Source organism: Larus michahellis, chromosome 7, assembly GCF_964199755.1.
Source record: "Larus michahellis chromosome 7, bLarMic1.1, whole genome shotgun sequence".
Lineage (NCBI taxonomy): Eukaryota > Metazoa > Chordata > Aves > Charadriiformes > Laridae > Larus > Larus michahellis.
The window spans coordinates 31,941,584-31,962,249 of record NC_133902.1 but is presented as its reverse complement, the minus strand read 5'-3'; the positions used below and the strand labels follow the sequence as shown (position 1 = coordinate 31,962,249).

Here is a 20,666-nt window from a genome sequence, read left to right as displayed (position 1 = left end):
AGCAGGTGGCGTCCAGCAGCCTGGGTGTTTTGCCTGAGGTGGAAGTTCTTGCTTTGTTTCTTTTGGCCAAAGAGGTTTAAATAAAGCATCTTTGTGGTTAAACGGGGCATTCCAGCTATACAGCTCGCAAAAAGCCATATGTCACCGATTTCTCTTGGCTCTGGGCATAGAAAACGTTTCCTAGGTAGTTCAGAGTCATCTTTCCTTCCATAGCACAGTCACAGCGTGGTCAGGCATTCGCTTCACAGTCAGCTGCAGCTCTGGAGATGTTACCAGACTTCTCTTGTGGTGGTGCAGACCCCTCCCAACTCTGCCAACTGGAAGAGTCATGTGGGTGGGGGTCTATATTCCTGCTTCATACTAAATTCATGCGGTTCCGTGGTACGGATCCCACTGAAATAGGTTAAGGAGAACTGACAGTCCCCTGTGTCAGCAGTACTGCAGGAGCAGAAATACTCAACTAACTCTTCACTCTTCATCTTTTCACTTTATTCCCCAAGAGGAGGCAATTGAAAATCATATCCATTCATGTAAATTGTAGACTTGAACACTCAATGCTCTGCAGAATCTCTCTGCATTGCCACTAGCAGTTATTCAGAGTAAAATTTTGCTGACAGAGTTTCTGCTAAGTACAGTTGCATCTGAGCAAACCTCCGACTTGGTCCACTTCTCTTTTCAGCCCCCTTTAAGATTTTCATATAAGTTGCCCTCAACAAGGGCAGCATTTGAGCAGCCATGTATTTTGCAAAACACATAAATAATTTACAACCGTTGTTTGCATTCATTTTTGTAGTTCTAAAGTTATTTTAAAGAAACAGCCCGAAGCACTTTTTGCAAAATTAATAAATTTTCGTGTAAATTTGGAAATGTCTGTACTTCTGCTCAGATCTCCAGAAAAGTGCATTTAGTTCATTAGTTTCATGCTGAACCGTTAACATTTTAGATTGTTTTATTAGGAGAGAACAAAGAACTCCTGGCTTGTTGAAAATTTGTTACACAAAAATAAGGATGAAAAGTTTCCAAAAGAGATGATGTTAAACATTGCAAACTGGATGAAGTTGCGCAGATTGGAAAGATTTACAAGACATCTGGTAATTAGTTTCCAGCTCCTATGGAGTCCTGCCCTGTGAAAGCTGCTGCTGCTCACACTGGAGGGGGAGCAGGAGGGAGTTGAAGCGTAACCCTGAAAAACAAGGTGTCTGTGTTCACAAATTATCAGTGGGCTATTCGAAGAGTCTCTGGGTACCTCTTTGGAAAACTACCCCCTACAAAAAAAAAATACCCGGCATCTTACCCTTTGCAGGATTTTCTCCTCTGCAGGCATTTGCTTGGTGCGGTGGAAGAGTCACTTGTAGGAAGTCATTGCCCTGTCCCATTTATTACTCTGTCTGTAAAACAAAATATTGATATTGTCTTAGACACTTGCAGTAAAAATGGTTACGATCAAAATGATATGTTTACTACTACCTCTTTTATTTATTTTTTTTTGGTACAAATATTTAATCATCTAAACATCAGTGGTAATCAATCCCAGCAGGCTAACTACTGGTAAAAATGTTTATCCTTTTAGTTCTGAAGCTATTAAGTACAATGGGCAGGCAGCCTGTCTTAAGCTAATTTTTCTAGCAGTGCTGTACTTTAAAATCAGGCATTTGCAGCAAGAAAGAGCTTTATTGAGATTAGTTATCAGAAAGAACATTATTTTTCTTAAATTGCAAATGTAAGCAAATGTGTGGTTAATGGGGTTCACTAAATTATGACTGACTGAGAATACGAAGCAAGTAGAGTTGTGTATCAACATATAATATTAGGACATGTTGGAAGTCATTATACTTAATTTGTATGTAACCCGATGAATTTTGCAATGGCAGCCACTAGGCGTATTCTTTCCACTGATAAATCATGCTTATAGCCTGAAATAAAAACCATACGCAGTCTGAGCCTTTTCTTCTTGAGGCTACAGCCGTTCTGTGTCTGTGTTGTAGCGTTATCTGTTTCCTGAACACAGTACATCTGGTGCTGCAACCTGATCTATTGCAGAGAAGGATTTAGCGCCCCAGAAGAGGTGGGTGCTGCCCATGTGCTTTTGCTTTGCCCGAGGTCTGAGTTGATGTATCCTTCTGCAGGCGGTAAAGTCCCACTTTCCCAACAGCTGCCTTGAATCTGGGCTGTGGGGGGAAACTACGTTCCTTTTTAATCATAGTTCTGAACAGACAGATGTGTAAAAAGGTGGAATGAAGTTGCAGCGTATCTTAGTCCACTGGTACCAGTGGTCCAAGCTCTACAGCAAAGCTCTGTGCGGGTCACAAATTTCTTGGCCCATCCTGGGTGGCGGCAGCTGTCTTAGAGGAGGGCTACAAAGCCCCGGCTCCCAAGGCTGACCCAAACAGCTTCTGCTCCATAGGCTACAGCTGTCTTCACAGAGAGTGTTTGTTTGAAAGAGTTAGTCGTTAAATTAGCATTGTTAGAGGGAGCAATAGTTGGGATGGAGCTGGCTTTCCAATAAACAGATTTTACTGAGTGAGACTTGTTTCACTTAAATGTTTATTGACTTTTTTTCCCCTGAAATGATTATTATTTTCACATTTTTCTTTAGTGTAGTACACTTTTATGGACTAAAATGAACTCATATCAGACATTGATTTCTGTGTATTTGTATGCATGATGCTTTCTCCATTCCTTTGAATTGCTGTGCTTTTGGAACTAAAGCTGGTATTCACAGGGTTTTTTAATGCTTTTAATACACCAGTTACATTTATATCTACTCTGTACCAAGTGTTGCTTCAGCTGTCTTCAATTCTGCATTATACAAAACAGATTCCTATCCTCAACTGCTTTTGTTTTGAAACTCTCTAAATATTCCTGTTCAACTAGTGAAATGTACATTGCTGGGCTAATGTTTTAGCACCCAAATTGAGTCTGCCTTATGCTCGGTGCAGGACAGTTGCTGCTCATAATGCTGGGTCACTCTACAGCTTCTGGACTTAATGGAGAGAGTGGAATGGCGAAGAAACAGGGAGAGGATCCTGAGCCTCTACTTTGATAAACAGGACACTGCAGATCCAGGCTTGCCCTTGCGGAGTATGATTCCAGTGTGTTTTAAGCCAATGCAGGTTGAGCTGCTGCAGCCCCCTGCCTCTGCCCTACTGCCCACCGCAGCTTCCCGCTCCCCTTCTTGTGCTGGCGCCGGCATCGCATCCCTGCCGGTCTGCAGCCAGCTGCGGCTTCCAGGAGCCCAGGCAGCCTGGCACTTACTTCTCAACCCCCCCAGCACCACGGAGCAATTCAGTGTGGGATTTCGCCAGCACCGCTGTGGATGTCAAGGGAGGGGAAGGAGTAAGAGGAGGCATGGGGCTGGTTTTGCTGGCACAGCACCAGTCTCCTTGCGCTCAGGTCTGCTGGAATGTGTTATACCCCGCGGGTTTGCTTTCTATATTCAGATTGGCAAAAGCTTATTTGGCAGAACTAGTTTTGTTAAAAGTGCAAAGGTAAAAAATGTAATACCAAAGAATAGATTAAATATAGAAAAATTGTCAACAATGATAAACTCATGCCCTGCACTGAATGTGAAGCTTGTCATCATTTTGCTTTAAGCAGAGTTTAAAGCCTGTAGCCAGAGTTCTGGTGATCATTTCAGACCATGAATCTTGTGAAAAAAGTGAAAAACTCATTTAATCAATCCTCAGTGTCAGAAATTTTGTTAACCACTGTCGGAACAGGACTAAAGACAGGCCTTCTGAACGTTGGACTGTGGCATTGAACAGGGTTCTTGTTTTTTAGATGACCAGATTCACGCCCCTTCAAAACAGCTAACTTCATTCAATTCAGATGAAGTAGCTCGTGACAAAAGCCGCGTAGTGACCCCAGCCATGTTCCGAAATGAGCCAGACTTGAGAAGTCACCCTTATTGTGCGGGAGGTGGGGAAAGTCTCTGTGTATGAACTGGGAAAAGTCAATTTTATTTTTGAGAAATATAGCCTTTTCCTAGTTACAGAGATTTCCATCAGACTTTTATGACTTCGAGTTAGGCATCCAATCCAGGGAGCTGTGGCACAGCACTTTCTGTTTTGTCAGGCTGGACAGTGTGATGTGGAAATGGATGGAGGCAAGAGGGAGGAAGTATTTACAAGTAATAATAGAATTACATTTGGAAGAAAGTGTATGCTCGAAGGTTAGGAAGACAGAACCAAGAACTGATTTGGATGATGACAATACAGACTTCTTTTGGGGGAAAATATTCAGTGCTTGCTACAGGGCAACATTCAGGAAGTTAATATGAAGCAACTAAAAGCATGAAGCTAATATGCATGTATTAAAGATCATGAAATCCCTAAGTAGATGCCTCTCGTTCGGAGTGTTAATGTGTTTCAATGGAGGCAGGCTGGCTGGCTGACTGACTGGTTTTGTCTTTTCTCCATCTTTGTGTGGGTAAGCTGTAATTTTGTTGCTGAAGCTGAAAGCTGATTTTTAGAGGCGAGGGGGGGTGGCAGCTCCTAGCTATATTGCTGTGAAGTGATACAGAGAAGCCCAATCCTGGACATCCCGTACAAGGAGGAGGTTCCACTAGCACCAGGCACGTAGGATGTTCGCCTTCTTGACAGGTGGATACACCCCCATTTCGGTGAAGGTGACTTCCCAGCAATTCTGTCTTTCTTGGGCCTTCATGAAGTACCTGAATAAATTGTGTTCACTAAATTGCACATTCTCCTTTTACGATATTAGAAGAGAGCTTTTCCACAACATTAACACCATTCACAAGTTTAGTCATGGAGTCTGCCTTTAGGCTTGAATTGTCAGACTAAATCACTAATGTGCTTTCTGTCTCAAAAACCACTGCTCGTAGGTGGAGTTCCTTTTAATTTTTGACTGAAGATACGTTTCTCAAAAACCAAAACATAATCCACAGAGTGGTAGAAGATTTTTTTAATACATCAATCAGTATTTGAAATTGGCTAATGTTTTGATATTTGGGGTAGATTGATAGCTGGGGACTTCATTTGAACAGCTCTAGCCGACTTGCAGGCCTAGTTTGTGGAAAATTGCCCAGTTACTGTTCCTAGGCATGAATCTTTATAAGTTTACTACCGTTTTAAAGCCAGTTGTATTTTTAGATTAATTAGATCCTTTAGTGAAATTGTTTTAACTGTTCTTTCTTCCTCCATCTGAAGTGTGTGCGTAAAAGACATTGGGGATAGTAGATTTTCTTTGTTGATGTTAAAAATGTCATTGAAAATATTGGTAGGAAATCGTAAAGTGGATTTCTCAGTGTCACTTAGTTTTTTGACATGAAGATTTTGCACTGAATGATGGAGGTGACTGATGTCTAAAACACGTGGATGCCACAGAACTATTGAATGAGCTACTCAATAGTGTCATCTCAGTCCAGTGGGTAAGGTGATAGCCTGGGACTTGGGAGATTTACATTGCAGTCATACTCCACAGCACACGTTTTTTGGATGATGTTAGGTGAACTTGTGTCTGAGTGCCTCCATTTTGTGTATTCGTGGGCAGACACCTTAAATTAAGGCCACATGATTTCTCAGGTGTCTGTGATTCTTTCAGTATGGTTTGCTAGCATCAGTGTGGAGGCTGTAACATACATACATATTTTATTCTTCAGTATCGCAAATGAGTTTTGTGTTAGGGAGTTGAAAAGGATCATCTCTCGTGGAAGAAAAGCAAAATTTGCCATGTTTGCTAAATACAGGTTCATCAGTAATTTTGAGTGGAAGGAAAATGTGAACTCTATACCTGGTACACAAATTTCTTCAGCAAAGTGATTTGGCCTTAGTACAAATTGAGTTTTATACTAACAGCAAGAAAATAGCGCACATTTTGCCACTAGTACTACCGGTGTTTCAACACTGAGCTGGTCTTTCATTTTATGCTAAATTATGGCTTTGTTATTGTGAACACGTGGTGAAGTAGCAGGAAACGTTTCCCTTTACTGACTGACCTGCTCTGTGTTTTAATAGGGAGTATGGATAATTCCTCTGGCGCAGGCACGTGAGAGGGACTTCTATGCAGATTTCAAGATATTTAAAATTTAAAACAAACCAAATGTTAAGCATGAACTTTCTTCATGCCTGTGACTCCTGTGATTTCTCTGTTTTCAAAAACATCTAATGTTTGTTTAACTTTTTATGTGTTACCTGGGTAATATATGTATTTACAACTCCTCTGTCAAGAGCATAGACAGAAGCAATCTGATATATTTTGTTACCTGGTTTAAATTCAGCATTTCTGTTGTAATTTAGAAAACTATGTTCTGGGGTTAGTTATTTTTCACAAGAAAAATTGCAGGAGTTCTGCCTCCATAATTGGCTACGGTTGTTCTGGAAGATGGAGAGAACCTGAGCAGACTTCTAACAGCAGCAAGAAAGGTCCTAGGAGCTAGCAGGAATACAAAGAGGAAAGTAAAGTTGAACTATTGTAGCAATGAACTAATTTAATGGGGCTTTTGGCAGTGGAAAAACTATCGGCTTTCCAGAACGCATTACTTGGGTTATCTACATATTACAGCTTTGATGGAATTTTCAAATGATTTGTTACTCGGTTTCCTTTGGTAACAACAGTCTATAATCTTCTAATGGCAAGTTTAGCGCTGGAGGTTTTAATCGTCTAAAACACTACAATCTGCCATCTTTAGGGTGATTAATAGCAGACTGGCACTCGGTTAGATTCCCCTAATGGTACAATTTGACGTGAACCAAATACAGCCACATGATTACATTTCCAAGCCAGACCGTGCAATCCAAAGTTTATGCCCTCTTTACGCTGGCTGCAGGAGGACAAATGATACCTGATTAGGCATAAAGCGTGGTGTTACAAAGCTAATCCGTTGACGTTTTTGGAACATGTACCGTTTGGCCAAGTTCGTTTAGGTTGGATCAGCACTTTGCTTTTAGTAGCCACGCTGCTTTTGATCTGGGAGGAGGAGCTCTCAAGTTGGATTTACTGTTGCATCGAACCGTGGCCTCAGGCACAAGTCCTGCGCTGCTTTACAACCAGCTGAATTAGCAGGGGATCCACAAGTTAAAAATAGGCTTGTTATTTTTATTTTTTTTTTCAGCAGTAATTTCTAGATTTCAGTTTTAAGGGCATGATAGACTTTAAGGAAGTGACAGAAGCTAAGGTTTGTACAGTGAACCAGACTCCGTGTATCCTCAGTTACACAGAGCCTCTGTGGATCTGCTAGAAGCAGCAAATAACCTTTTTCAGCAAACAGATGTAGCAAATAGTTCAGTGGCAGGTAAAATAAGAAAGAACAGTTGTAGCTATATAAAGAACACAACAGACTGAAACTTTTTCTTTGTAAGAAATTGCACATAACCTGGAAACCTTAATAATAGCGAGTACCTTATCAAAAAGCGTTTTCAACACGGATTTCATATATTGCTGTAGACAATACACATGTGAAAAATGCTGTAAACCAAAAATTAGGGCTATACCTGAGGCTCCTGACAGTGAAAGCAGTCTCTGCTTTCTGCATATAGGGGATGTGCTACCCAGATTCTGTATGTAGAGGTGCTTAGGCAGTGGCGCTGATAATATGAGTAAGTACTCCAGAAAGCCCTGTAAATGAGGCATTGAAAAATAAAGAAAATGGAAATTTCTGTCCATGCTTGTCAGTTTTTAAAGGTCTCGGGACTGAGAGCCACAAGTGTATGTATTTTAATTAATGTTCATTTCCTTTCTTGTGCTCTGTAACCAATAATACAAGAGAGCATCCACAATTGGGAAAAGAGGATTAAGAAAAAAAGGTAATAGATTTTCTTCAAAACGTTGAAAATATCAAAGCAGGAAAATAATCTGAGCATCTCTCCGTTCCCATGTTTAACGTGAAAATACAACTACTGGTGAGTGATTTGTGCTCTCTCCAGGCTTCACAGAGTAGCACTGAATTGATTCTCAGACAGCTTGTACCAGACGGAGATTCTTTGGTTCCTTGTGAGATTATTTTTTTTTCTAATTACCAGCAGCATGGCAGTGTGTATCTGTATCTAGATAAAAAGCTAGTGTGCTACAAGGTAGCGTGTGAATACAGAGCTAGACAACCTTTTCTCACTGCAGGGAGGGTGAGGAGGATTTTCTGAAGTACTGAGCTTAGAGGCTTGAGTTAGGAGCCAAGCTCCCCATGCCATCAGTGAAAAGTAGGTGTCACCAGAGGGAGATGGAGAACCTTGGTATTAGGGAGTATTTAGATGCTCCTTGTGCTGCAGAGAGTCACTGATCTCTCTACCCTGATTGTCTGGGAAGTCTGAGGTGCGAATGTCAGCATCCACACTAGATACCCTACATGGTAGATATGAATCCCCACTTCTGTGATAACTTGAAGTTACCTGAGCCTGGGGCTTTCTCCTTCCACTGGAGATGAGTTCCTCAAGCTCAGATGGCGAGGCAGGCAGACTCACTACAGATGGGATCTGTGTATTTGCCTGAATTGTATGCGCCGGTAGGATCTGTTGCAGCCCCGTCAGCCTCTAGTGGCATGGTACTGAATTCGAACATCATCCAACAGCTTCAGCTGAGACATTGCTGTCCAAAGCAAAGCCTTTCGTGCTGGTAACACGCTGGGTGCCATTCTTACATCACGATTTGTAAAACTCTATTTCTGAAGCTGTGTTGTGGATTGTGCAAAATTCACTATGTAGCTTTATAAAGTGGCTTTTTCAAGCACGAGGTTGTGCAACATGAGGGCATTCACTCTTCCTTTCCTTAGTACCTTCAGTTGAATTAAGAAAATAAAAAAAAAAAAGATACCTTACTCCTTTCTTAAAATGCTGTCTTCACTTACATTGCTGTAAAAATTATAACTATACCATTATGACAAATTCCCTGTGGCTGAGCAGTCTGTGAAGAGCTTCAGAAGTTTTACTTTTGCTGAGTCTCATCTTGCGACAGAAGTTTGGGGAGGATGGAGGGGCCTCTTTCCTTACCTAGCTCTCCCTCCAGGTGCCCCGTTCAGTTTGTTTGCTGCTGCCTTTGTGATACCTGCCTGGGTATCAGACCTAAGGGGGGGGCCTTTGAAAGGTGAATGTAGGAAAATAGTCCACCACTTAAATCTGTGCTATGTAGGCACCCCCCGATGGCCATCCTGGGGTATAGACCAGTACCTTTACTCTTATGGTACCAGTGACATTTCTCATAAGACTGTTTTAGAGTCTGACAGACTTCACTGTCGGGAAGCTTCCTGAAAAACAGATATTATTTTTTCCCCCTCAGTTATACCTATTACAGACCCAAATTGTTTTTCATAATAAAGCATAACACAGAGTTAACATCAAATCTAGCTAAATTACGTTTTCCTTCACCCTTTTTTTTCTTAATTATCACAGTCTCAGTACTATGAAGTTGCATTCTGTCACCAAATTTAGAGCCCCATGTTTCAGAGGAGTGTTGTTGACAGGAGAAGCACATTTAGCAAGAGCAGAAAGCAGCATGCTACCAGCATCATGTAGATTGGAAATTTTTTGTCCTAGTTTCTCATCCTGCAGCTAGTTCCATATGGGGCAGCTTTAATGCATTTTGCTTTAGTGAATTGTAACAAATGCTGAATTCTGATTTCTGTAACCACTGCGTCAGGAGTCTAACAGACTTCTTGCTGGTGTGAATGCCGCTGCATCCACGTCAGTGCTCATAACACTGTGCTGGAAAGCCTGTTCTTTGTCTTTGTGAAACCTGAGAGCCAAGGTTCAGCTGAGTTAGGTTTAAAGGACCTGGTGTGACCCCATGGGCCCTAGACTTTAACCTCGCATCTTCTCAAATTCACCACCTGAAGTCACACTTGTAAATTAAATCTGTTCAGTGGGCTAGCATGGATAGAGTGTGGTTATAAATCCTTTGTCTTATCTGGATCAGGTATATATCCATCAGTGAAATGGCATAATGAATATTTAGGTAGGAAGCAGATGTAGCCATTTAACTTTATTCTGCCAATTTATCTAATTTATTTTAAAAAAAAATCAATCCATCTTTTATGTACGAAGTAAAAACCTCTTAATTTTGCAAAGCATGTTTTGTCACTTTAGTTAATTTGCTGTGTTATTTTGCCTGAGATTTTTTTAGCCCATATTGTAAAAAATGAATCAAGTAGTTCTTTTATTGAGAATATACTGGTGGTGCCTTAACTGAATTTGTGATGTTCTGTAAGGTGATTTTTGAGGACAGGAGGCTGGTAGCAATGAACTGCACGCGTATGCTGTGTAGCCAAAACATTGAAGTTGTCATCAGTTCCGTTGCTCCATCAGGTTTTTGTGTTTTAAGGGACAGAATAGAGGAGGATTTTGTGTCCATGTGGATTCCACGGGGGAAGTCAGAAGGAGATGGGTCTTTTGGTGATGAAAAAAGGGAAGGGAAGAAAACCATGGCAATTCCCTGTTGTGGCGCTCTGCCTGGGTTATTCTCTCCAGCATGGCAGACAGCGAGAAAGATTCCTGGGCTGTCACTCACCACAGCTCTCAAGGTTCAAGGTGAGATGCTTGAAACCTGTGCTTGTAATAGGAGAGTGAGTCTCTTGAACAGCAGGAGAACTTCTGTGAATAAAGAGCTCAAATACAGCCTCTAGAAGCACCTCCTGTGCCAGCCTCTTTAGTGCCCCAGAGAAGGAGGAGAGTATTTCTTCTGGGTATATCAATGAAATAGAAAATTGCAGAGTAAAGCTTTATCACTCCCAGTTTTCAGCCCTGGATTTTTGCTGTCTTCCGTGGGAACAGAGGTGTTAGATTTGCACCGGGGAGTGGCAGTTCCCTCGTGGCTCTGTGCAGCACCGAGACGATGCTCTGTGGTGACTCCAGCGGGGCTCCAGCAGCTCAATAGACAACCGAGGTGTTGCCTGAGGCAGGACTGTGCCTTCTGCTCTTCTCTACAGTCGTCCAAGTGGGTGTAAACTTGTCCTGTCCTTGTGGAAATCAATGAGAGGCCAAGACTGCCATGAATAGGTCTGATATGTTTTGCTGAGCCTTAGAGAGTGGGTTTTTTTTTACTTCCAAAAAAAATACCTTGGTATGTATACAAAAGACAAAGCAGGGCAGGGCTGTCTGAGGATGATCCCCAGTGGAAATATACAGGTGGTGGAAGCCAAGTGTGATGTCTTGTCTCTGCTCTTTACTCTGGTGTCGCCTCACACCAGTCATTTTCAGGCTGCTAATGAAGCAGGGGTATCTTTTACACCAGTGGAAGTGAGACACCACTTCAGCTGTTAAATAGAAATTTCACAAACCTCAGTCAGGTGTAATGAAATGGTTTGATTTAACAATTTTCTCCTTTATCTGAGTGCAGCTGTTGTTACAGCTTTGTGTTACTTTTGACATCGCAGCGATCTTTTCTCAGCAGTAGGAGGGGTTTCGAATTGTGCTTTCTTCCTCTTACAAGGTTAGGAATTCCCCTTCTTGCGTTATAGCCCAATCCTTTTATGTATTGGTGGCGGTAGCATAGAAGAGGATCGCAGATAGTAACAGGCAGAGACTTATTGCACTTCAGCTTCTGGCTGATGGATGCCCTTGCTCTGACTTGGTGAGTGATTACCAGCAAGTTTGGCACCGGACTGGTGCCACGCTTAATTGTGACTGATTCATTGGGCTGAAATATGTCACTAATTTAATTCAGCTATTTCATTAATCTGATTGAATTGCATCCAGCTGTTAGAGGTGTATGAACGAAAGGTACCTGACACAGGAGGCAAGAGCACTAACCTCTGCATTAAACTGTAAAACAGTCATTAGGACATCTAATGTTGAAATTGAATTGCTCCATAGAAATTTGGTTTCTGCGCACAATACTAATTAGCTGGAAGCTTGATGAATGTCAGGAATTAATTAAAACATTTCAGTGGCCTGAGTGGGTTTTAAATATTGTCGTTATTGCCCCAATATTTTCAGTTCTTACACTAATTGCTTTTTAGAGAGCATGAATGGAATTACCTTCTGGAGTGGCTGAGGGTACAAACGGTTCATTACATCATTGAAAATGGACCTCCTTGCCTCTGGATTTCCCTTTTTTCACTAAAATTTATCTGCTGGGGTCTTTTCTACTTTTATGCATGCATTGCAAATAGAAAGGTAAGATCAGTGATTTTAGACCCAAACTTTATTTTGACAGCACTTCTAGTTTTTCTTTCTTAGCTGTCCTCTGGAGGCTGGCACGCCATTGTTACCTACTTTCATTCTGGCAACAGGAAAATAGCTACAGCTCCATCAAATAATTTTTTGTTTTTAATTAAATAGGATGTCAGCCAAAATCCATGATTATTTTGTCCTGTTAATGAAAGGCCTGCAACAGTTTAAACATTTGGTACATGAAACATCCGCAAGATAAAAAGCACGTTGGGAAATTATGAATTGAAAGGGAATTCATAATCAAAATCAGCTTTTGGTTGTTTTTCAAATATGATCTTAATGTAAAAATAGCTAAATTTTTTGGTGTGGGAATTGCAGATGCATAGCGCAGACTGTTCATGTGCCTTGTCTCTGATGAGTGTCTCCGTGCGTTTGGCTATGTAGTAAGGATGAATGTCCAGTGTGCCACGTTATAGACTGCCGACATATGTATGACAAATACATGAGGTGACATGACGTGGGAAGAGTCTTAACACTTGGAGGGCTTGTAGGGAGACTCCTCTTGAGTGTCGAGCAACGCCAGAAACCACAAACTCCCAGGCTACAGCTTGATGCCCTGCCCTGTCGCTTGCCTCGTGCAATCACATGTGGCAGTCCTCAATGCCTGTTCCTTGGGACCGCAGAGGGAGAAGGATGGGGACCTTGTGTCTGCAAGATGTCGGTGGTGCCTGGGAGGCTGCCGAGGTGGGGAGAATTGAAAGGATCTTTTACAGCACTGCATTATTGACTTGTCTGCATAGACGTGATGAATCCACCCCGCCTGCATGAGCTCAGCGGGGTTGTTCTCCATAGCGGTCGGTTCAGATCTCGGCACTTCAGATTCAGGACCTTTTGCAGAAGGTTAGGTTAGTTTTTACCCTGAGACTTGCTTACAGAAATGAGGTTGTGCTTCGATATTTTTTGTGAGGAGGTTAGACGATTGCTGTATGATAATAGCATGAAGTCTGATGGCTCAGAAGTCGAGAAAATGCTTGTTCATTATCCCTTCTTTCAAAGCTTTACTTTAATAATTAATTATGCAATAACCCTTCCCCTAGAGAGAAATGCTTTCAGTATTGTACTTCTTAAACTATTTTTGGCTAGTAGTCTCAATGCTGATTGCCTGGAGGCATAACACAAATATATGCTGAAGAAAGCAGTTATTTGGATTGACAGTGCTGTAAGAAGCTCAGTTCCAGGTTATTTGATTCTGTCTCTCCCATCCCCAGTTTTCCTTCCCAAGGGTGTAACATTTCACTCCAGCCTGTGAAACAAGTGGCAATAAATGTGTATTGATATACGTGTAAGTCACATTTTTTTTCAGGAAGGTATGATTCGTTTAATGCCTGGAGAAGACAAATGTGGTCAAGACAGACAACTCCTTTTGTGTATGGATGTGATGTCATTGGAAGGGCATGATGCAGAAGCCCAGAGCAACCGCATACTCGAGAGAGCAGATCTGGGGGGGTGTTTCCAACAGTGACAGTCCAGTACTTCATGGTCAATCCGTTTCATTGCTGTATCTCCAAAGGAACAGCGGAGTGCCCAGCTTTCGTGCCTGTTTAAAACACTGAGCCCACTGAAATCAGTGGGAAATTAGGCAGGTGTTAAAGATAGGCAAGTGATTTGTATTAAACAAAATGAATGTAGAAGGAGCTCCATAAAATGCCTCTCTCAAAGGTACACCTGACTCACTCTTTCTCTCTCTTCTTTTTTTACACAGTGCCGGTCCTAAAGGAGATAACATTTATGAATGGAGATCTACTATACTTGGACCTCCAGGTTCTGTATATGAAGGAGGCGTTTTTTTCCTGGATATCACATTTTCATCTGACTATCCATTCAAGCCACCAAAGGTAAGGGTAAGGTTTTTATTGTGTTTATCATTTTTCACATGTAGGAACTTGCAGTGAGTGAGTGCTCATCACTTTCTGAATATCAAATTTCTCATGGTGTCCTGAAAACTACAAGGTCCAAAATCTTGGCTTGCGGTTTCAGAAAAATCCTGTGTCTAATTTATTTCCTGACTACCACAGTCAATACTGATTTTCAAGCCTTGCCAAGTGGCAACCTTGGCAACAAGGCAACCTTGTTTGATAATATTTTTAAGCAAAAGCTCTTTTTATTGAATGAAACTAATCTTAAGATTAAACTAAGATTTCAATTCCTTGCTCAGAAGTAGTATGGACACTTAAGAAATTATAACTTACTAACGGATATCAAAGAAGTTAAAGGTTATTCCTTTCTCCCCTCCCTTAAAGCCGAATTACAGCCTTTGACCAAGTCACCAGAAAGAACACTGCTGACATTCAGAAAGACTAAATACATTCTACCACACAACGTTTCTACAACTTATGGCTCTTGTGGCTATAACATTGTTGTTATAAATCAAATACCTTTTTTCATTCCCAGAAGGAATAAAGAACAATATTCTCTCTTTGTGCTTCACACTTCTCTGAAACCCACAAAATTTAATATTCTGAGTTAAGACTGTTATCATGAAGTGATGTGGAGTTTTAGACAAATTCCTCATGAAAATCTTGTAGATTTTTTTTAGAACATGATCATTTTTGTATTTTCAATAGTTTCAGAAAACATCATGGGTTTTTCCCCCCTGCATCAGTACAAATAAGAAAATTTTCATCATCTTCTTGTGCTTTATATAATTAAAACACTTAAATATTTCTAACTTCTTATTTGTGCAGAATGATGCTCACATGCTCTGGCAATATTAATCTGAAATAATTTAAAAACAAGGATGGTGTTAGTTAGCGTGCTAGCATTGTTTTGGCTGTATATTATGTCCTACCTCATGAAGGGTAAGGCAAAGATTTCATTGCTAATTCGAACAAGAATAATACAATACTCCAATTTTAAATATTAATTTTCATGGTCTATATTTAGACTTTTAAAAGAAAGGAAAAGATCAAATAACACTGCACGTGCAGCCAAATTCTGTCTACTTCTTCACCTTCAGAAACCACAGTAAAGTTACATTTGTGATTAGATTGTTCTTGACATGCCATATGCTCATTAAATAGCGTATAGAACTACAAAGTAGCTCCTAATTTTTGTGGGTGCCAGACAGAGGGCCTGTGTGGTGCACCAAAGATCTCCATGGTAGGTTTCTTAAAAGTAGCCATGACTAGAGTAAATACATGCTCTTCTGTTAAATAATGGTGTTTTAGCAAATAAGCAGAGAGGAGCTGCCTCCACAGAAGCTCTGCAGAACTGGGAGCGCCCCAGGCGCTGCCGCTGCTCGGAGACGAGGGGCAGCATCCCTGAGCAACGCTGATTGACTCTCTTTCTGTCCCTTGTGCTGTGATTCTAGGTTACTTTCCGTACCAGAATTTATCACTGCAACATCAACAGTCAGGGAGTCATCTGTCTGGATATCCTGAAAGACAACTGGAGCCCTGCTTTGACTATTTCAAAGGTTCTGCTGTCTATTTGTTCTCTTCTGACAGACTGCAACCCGGGTAAGGAGCTGATAGTTTACTGAACGTCCACTCTTAGCCGTTTGACTTAGTTGCCATGGAATGCAATTTTTATATTTGATCGTATGCAGATTAAATAAAAATTAGTATCTTTAAAATGGAGGATGAAACACTCCTGCTTGGATGCGGTCCCACGTTTAATGGCGCTTTTCACTCCTGTGGCAAAACAGAAAGTAAATAGCATTAAGCCCTTTTTTTCCCAAGGTATGGTGGAGAAAATAAGCTGATGTCGTTGAAGGTCTGTATTGCAGGAGCTCCAGCAAGTGAGTACTCAATCCAGGAAAGCAACAAAGTTCTCTCGAGTTATAAACTCATAAATCCTGCAGGTTGTAAGGGGCCGCAGGAAGTCCCTTCCCTTAAGGCAGCAATTGAAATGTTTAATCTTGCAAATGTGAGGGGGACGATGTTCAGAGAGTTTTTTTGCTTTTTTCAAAGAGAGTTCCTTGTTGCTGTTGGAAGAGGAGGAACTCCACCAGAAGCAGCAACAACTTCTGCAGCAACAACTGTGTGACTAGTGTCATTAGGCAATGAATGCTAATTGCCTGTGGTCAGGGCAGGAACTGAGCAGTAGTGCTAAGATGACAGTTCATTTACAGAAGGCTGGTAACGATCAGGGAGAAATGGATTAGCCTCTTTGATACAAAAGTTTGATGACTCTTGAGGCAAACTGGATCCCCTCTATGTGTGTGTCCTACAGTCCTGATACCCAATGTACCCATGTCTTGCCCAGCTCTGTGACGGCAGCGTGCCAGGCTGTGCTCGCCAAACGTCCCCTGTGCCCGGCGGCCCTTCCAAGGGGTGAAAGCAGGGCACCTGGCTGGGGCGAGATTTGTTCATGTGCAGGCAGCCACAACAGATTTTTCTGTTTTCTTTTTCTGTTCATTGTGCCTTATGTGCTTTCTCTGGGAAATGTCTTGTATGATAAGAGCCCCGTTATATCTCAAAGCATTTTCTGGCCTAACAAAAACTATAGTTTGGAATAGATTCTGTATTTTAAATTATGTGTGTGTTTGGTTTTGGTTTGGTTTTTTTATTGTGGAATGGTTTCTAATGCATCTTCTCCTGCCTTTTGCAGCTGACCCTCTGGTTGGAAGCATAGCCACTCAGTACCTGACCAACAGAGCAGAACATGACAGGATAGCCAGACAGTGGACCAAGAGATATGCAACATAAATGACAAACTACTTGTGCAGTGTGAAGGTGCAGAAGGCAACTTTGCAGTGTGCAACAAATCTTTATAGCCTTTACAATACGGACTTCTGTGTATATGTTATACTGATTCTACTCTGCTTTTATCCTTTTGAAGACTGGGATACTGCCCCCCAAAAAGGTAAATGCTATCAAGAGTAGAAATTTGTAGCTGTAGATTAGTTATGTTTAAAATGCCTACTTGCAAGTCTTGCTTCTTTGGGATATCAAAATGTATTTTGTGATGTACTAAGGATACTGTTCCTGAAGTCAACCAAATATTATAGTGCATTTTAGCCTAATTCATTATCTGTATGAAGTTATTAAAGGTAGCTGTAGATTACTAGGAATTATGTCATTTGTATTAAACCCAGATCTATTTCCAATATGTGGTACATGCTGTTGTGAAAACTGTTTTAACTTTTACCTTTGTCAGTTTGTAATGAAAGGATTTCCTTTTTCCCTTTGTAGCTCAGAGCACCCAGTGTATCATCTCAAACACAATAAACATGTTCCCCAAGGAGTAGTTTCTTCGTTTTCCTATTTTAAATTAATATTTGAATAAATTTAATTATAGTAACAAGGCAGGGCCGATGTATCACAGATCCCTGTGGATAATCTTTAAATTAATATACATAAGCAAAGGCTTGCTATTAAATGTTTAATGCGCACCTGTGGATTGTTTAAGTTTTCCCTGTTTTGTTTTTAAGAGAACAAATGTCATTTTTACGATTTCCTTAAATTTAATACAGTTTCAGCTCTTTCTCAAGTTGGAATGAGAGCATTGCCTATGCTTACTTCAGAAGTTAATGGGGCTGGTCGCTTCAGGGCCAGTCCTGCTCTCGCAACAGACTGCCTGGGTCTTGCAACGTATTTTTTTTTTTTTTTGCAGGACGAGGGCCAAGTTAGAGATAGTCTGGTGCTTTCCTTTCTGAGTAAAGCAAGTCGGACTTGCTGATCTAGAGAATTACAGTTACCCATTGAAAATGGTCTTCCAAAGCATGATTGAACACTATATCATCTGTCCAGAAAAGAGAGGAGTAGAATAAATTTAATCAGATTTTTATGACATAAAAACCAGTTGTGGGGGAAATGAACCTTTGTTAGTGAAAATGAAATCTGTAAAACTTTTAGACTATGTTTTCCCCCCCTTCACTTTCTGGCTTGGAAATTTTGTAACATCTGTAAGTAACAAAGATATACAGCTTTATAGTACATACAGTTTAAAAAGTAGAGTCACTAATAGTTTTATAATTTAAGCTTTTATAGGTTGCCAGTCACAATATCGATTATAAAAAAGAGACTAGATCCCTTTAAATGATTTTTAAAATTACAGTTAATTTTAAACTTTACAGTCTCCCTTCCTACCTGGTGTTTTTGGAGATAATGTAGCACTTCATCAATAAGATGCTCTGCTCATTTAATATATGAAAACTGAATGTTAAGTTTAAATATTAAAGCAATAGAAAAAATGTTAAAGATGTAGATCTAAAGTTAGCCATCGCTATATCAGTCCCTGGTTTTTGTATCGCATAACTTTTGACCACGAATTGTCCACCCTACTTTAAGTATTTCTACAGATTCCTGAAGGTGGCTTGAAGAACTGTGTATCCCAAATATCTCAACCTAGAAGCCAGTCTCTCTCCGTAGCTACAAGATAGCTTTAGAGTTCAGGTTATAAAGTGCAAAAGGGAATGAGAAACGGGATCTGGCAGGTGAATATGCCTAAGTCAGGTAACAGACTAATGCCAGGAGATGAAGTGCTGGAAATCACTGCTGAAGGTGACCAGAGTTTCTCATTATGTCATTGGACATGTGAGAAATAGCACAGATTGGCAAAGAAACAAGGGGCTATCACATCCGGGCGGGACGTCTAAAGTCTGCTCACTGCTGACCATTAGCGCACTCGTGGGTGACACGGTGCTCGTACACCACTCCAGTGACTTTCCAGTCAGGAGCAAACTATGTAATTTCACACGTTAACTGTGTTGCCTACAGAATTTACAGATATTTATATCATAAAAATATTATGGTATAAAAATACAGGTTTTAATCCTAATTTTAATGTATTTTGGTTTTGTATTGTACCTACAACTTCAGATACCTAGGTGTACAAGTGGGATGCCTTTTAGTGTTGCCCCATTTTGCCTTCCTTGCAATTGGATCCTTTACACTGAATTCCCATCCTTTTTTTTTTTTTTGTTGGTTTGTTATGATTCTGTTCTTTTTTAATGTAGTTTTTTTGTGTGTAAATTTTATATTACTGAAGTAAAGGTTGTTTTTGTGTAAACATTTAAACTTTAAAAAAAAAAGAAAAGAAGCTAATTTTGTTTCTCAAGTTCTCTCTGCTAAACCATGCAGTAGAAAGAAATTTGTATTGTTAAATAAATCAATTAGTTGTTAAATGAGAATGTGTGTCTGTTTTCATGGGGAAGGGAGAAATCCCTGCTGGAAATATATCCCAAATACCAGTTGCAAAGAGCATCTGGTGTTTTCAAACTGTTTCCTTCCTGGCTGTGCTGGGGTGAATACCGGACACTACAAAGCACAGCACTGATCCTATTTTACAGTTTTAATTTTCAGTTCCATCTTCTTATTGCCAATCAGGGGGCTCTGTATTTGGGAAAAAAGTGAACTGAAATGACATTTTTGTGAACAGACCAGCTGAAGACATCACACATCCCCTCCTTGTCTCCATTTTGGATGGGCTTTTCTTGTTCTGTTGTCTTTGGGATTTGGGTGGGGAGCACATGCGGCTGGTGGGAAGGTGCCTGAACTGGGCTCTGTGATCTCCAGGCACAAGGAGCACTCGCCTGGGAACCAGCTGTCCCAGCCTTTGAGCTGTGACCCTGCTGAGGAACAGAGAGGGCCAAACCAAACGGGCAAACATGGTCGCATCTCTCCACTTTTCAGCTGAGGTGGTGGCTACATTCAGAGGAAATACTTTGTCATATCAAATGAGAAGGAATAGGTAAATATAAATGTATTAAATATAAATATATTAAATACAATGGTAAGGCAAATAGAGATCAGCCTTGTTATTTCTGTACGAACACGTTCTGGGTGAGCTGCTTCAGGTTCTGTGGTGTTTTACTGATGTGTGGGGCACCTTATGGGGAGACAGTGTCGCTTACTGATCAGCATTGACCAGCAATTGCTTGAAGTCTGTAGCTGGGGAGGGAGCCATATGGGGCAAGACTGCAAGGTAGCCTGAGGGATGGGACGGGCTTGCACAGCCGCGTAAGGAAAGCAGGAACTGAACCAGGTCTGGTTCACGCTCTGCTACCTCCCTGCCTCTTGGGGGAAAAGGAAACTCTGCCACGCTTTACTGCACACCGGTTCCTGCTCTGCACCAGCTTAGTTGTGGCCATGGGTATTGCAGACAGTGGGACCAAGCTTCTCCCTTTTCTCGCGTTCATGCATGGGAAGCAGATTTGTGGCCTTGCAGCAGCGTCCCCACGATGAGAGAGCTGCAGGGCTCGGGCGAAGGGGCTTTGCGCTGGCTGGGTGCAGCTCCGAGCCGCAGGGCAACCCCAGCCACCCCTTTGCTGCTGCTGCCCCAGCTTCCTTGCAGCCCTGCCCGGGTCACCACAGCACCGCAGGGGAGGAAGCTGGAGACCACAGTAGCTTCTACATTGATCTTGTGGTCTTCTGCCCCTGGGGTTTCATCTGCGTGGGCACAGGCAGCAAAGGAAGGACTTCTGACTCTAGGGTGAAGAGTGAATTTCACCTTTCCCGCACTTCCTTCAGTAAAACTCAGCGCTGTGAAAGGAGGAAGGCTCGTGCAGGCATCCTGAACTAAAACAGCTTCAAAGGACGGTGGCAGTAGCATGACTAAAATGAGATTTGATTCAGCCATAAACCAGCATTGTATTTCTGCAGCCCG

General features: G+C 41.4%; 1 protein-coding gene across 3 annotated transcripts in view; it reads left to right on the top strand.

Moving 5' to 3' along the window:
- Positions 1–19,191, top strand: part of UBE2E3 (ubiquitin conjugating enzyme E2 E3) — a 59,334-nt gene extending 40,143 nt beyond the window's left edge. For all 3 annotated transcript variants that reach the window (XM_074595257.1, XM_074595259.1, XM_074595258.1), the window contains 3 exons: positions 13,819–13,951; positions 15,427–15,574; positions 16,668–19,191. In XM_074595257.1, the coding sequence (XP_074451358.1) occupies positions 13,819–13,951; positions 15,427–15,574; positions 16,668–16,765 (379 nt within the window). In that variant the 3' untranslated portion in view covers positions 16,766–19,191. The remainder of the gene's footprint in view (positions 1–13,818; positions 13,952–15,426; positions 15,575–16,667) is intronic.
- Positions 19,192–20,666: the final 1,475 nt, after the last annotated feature.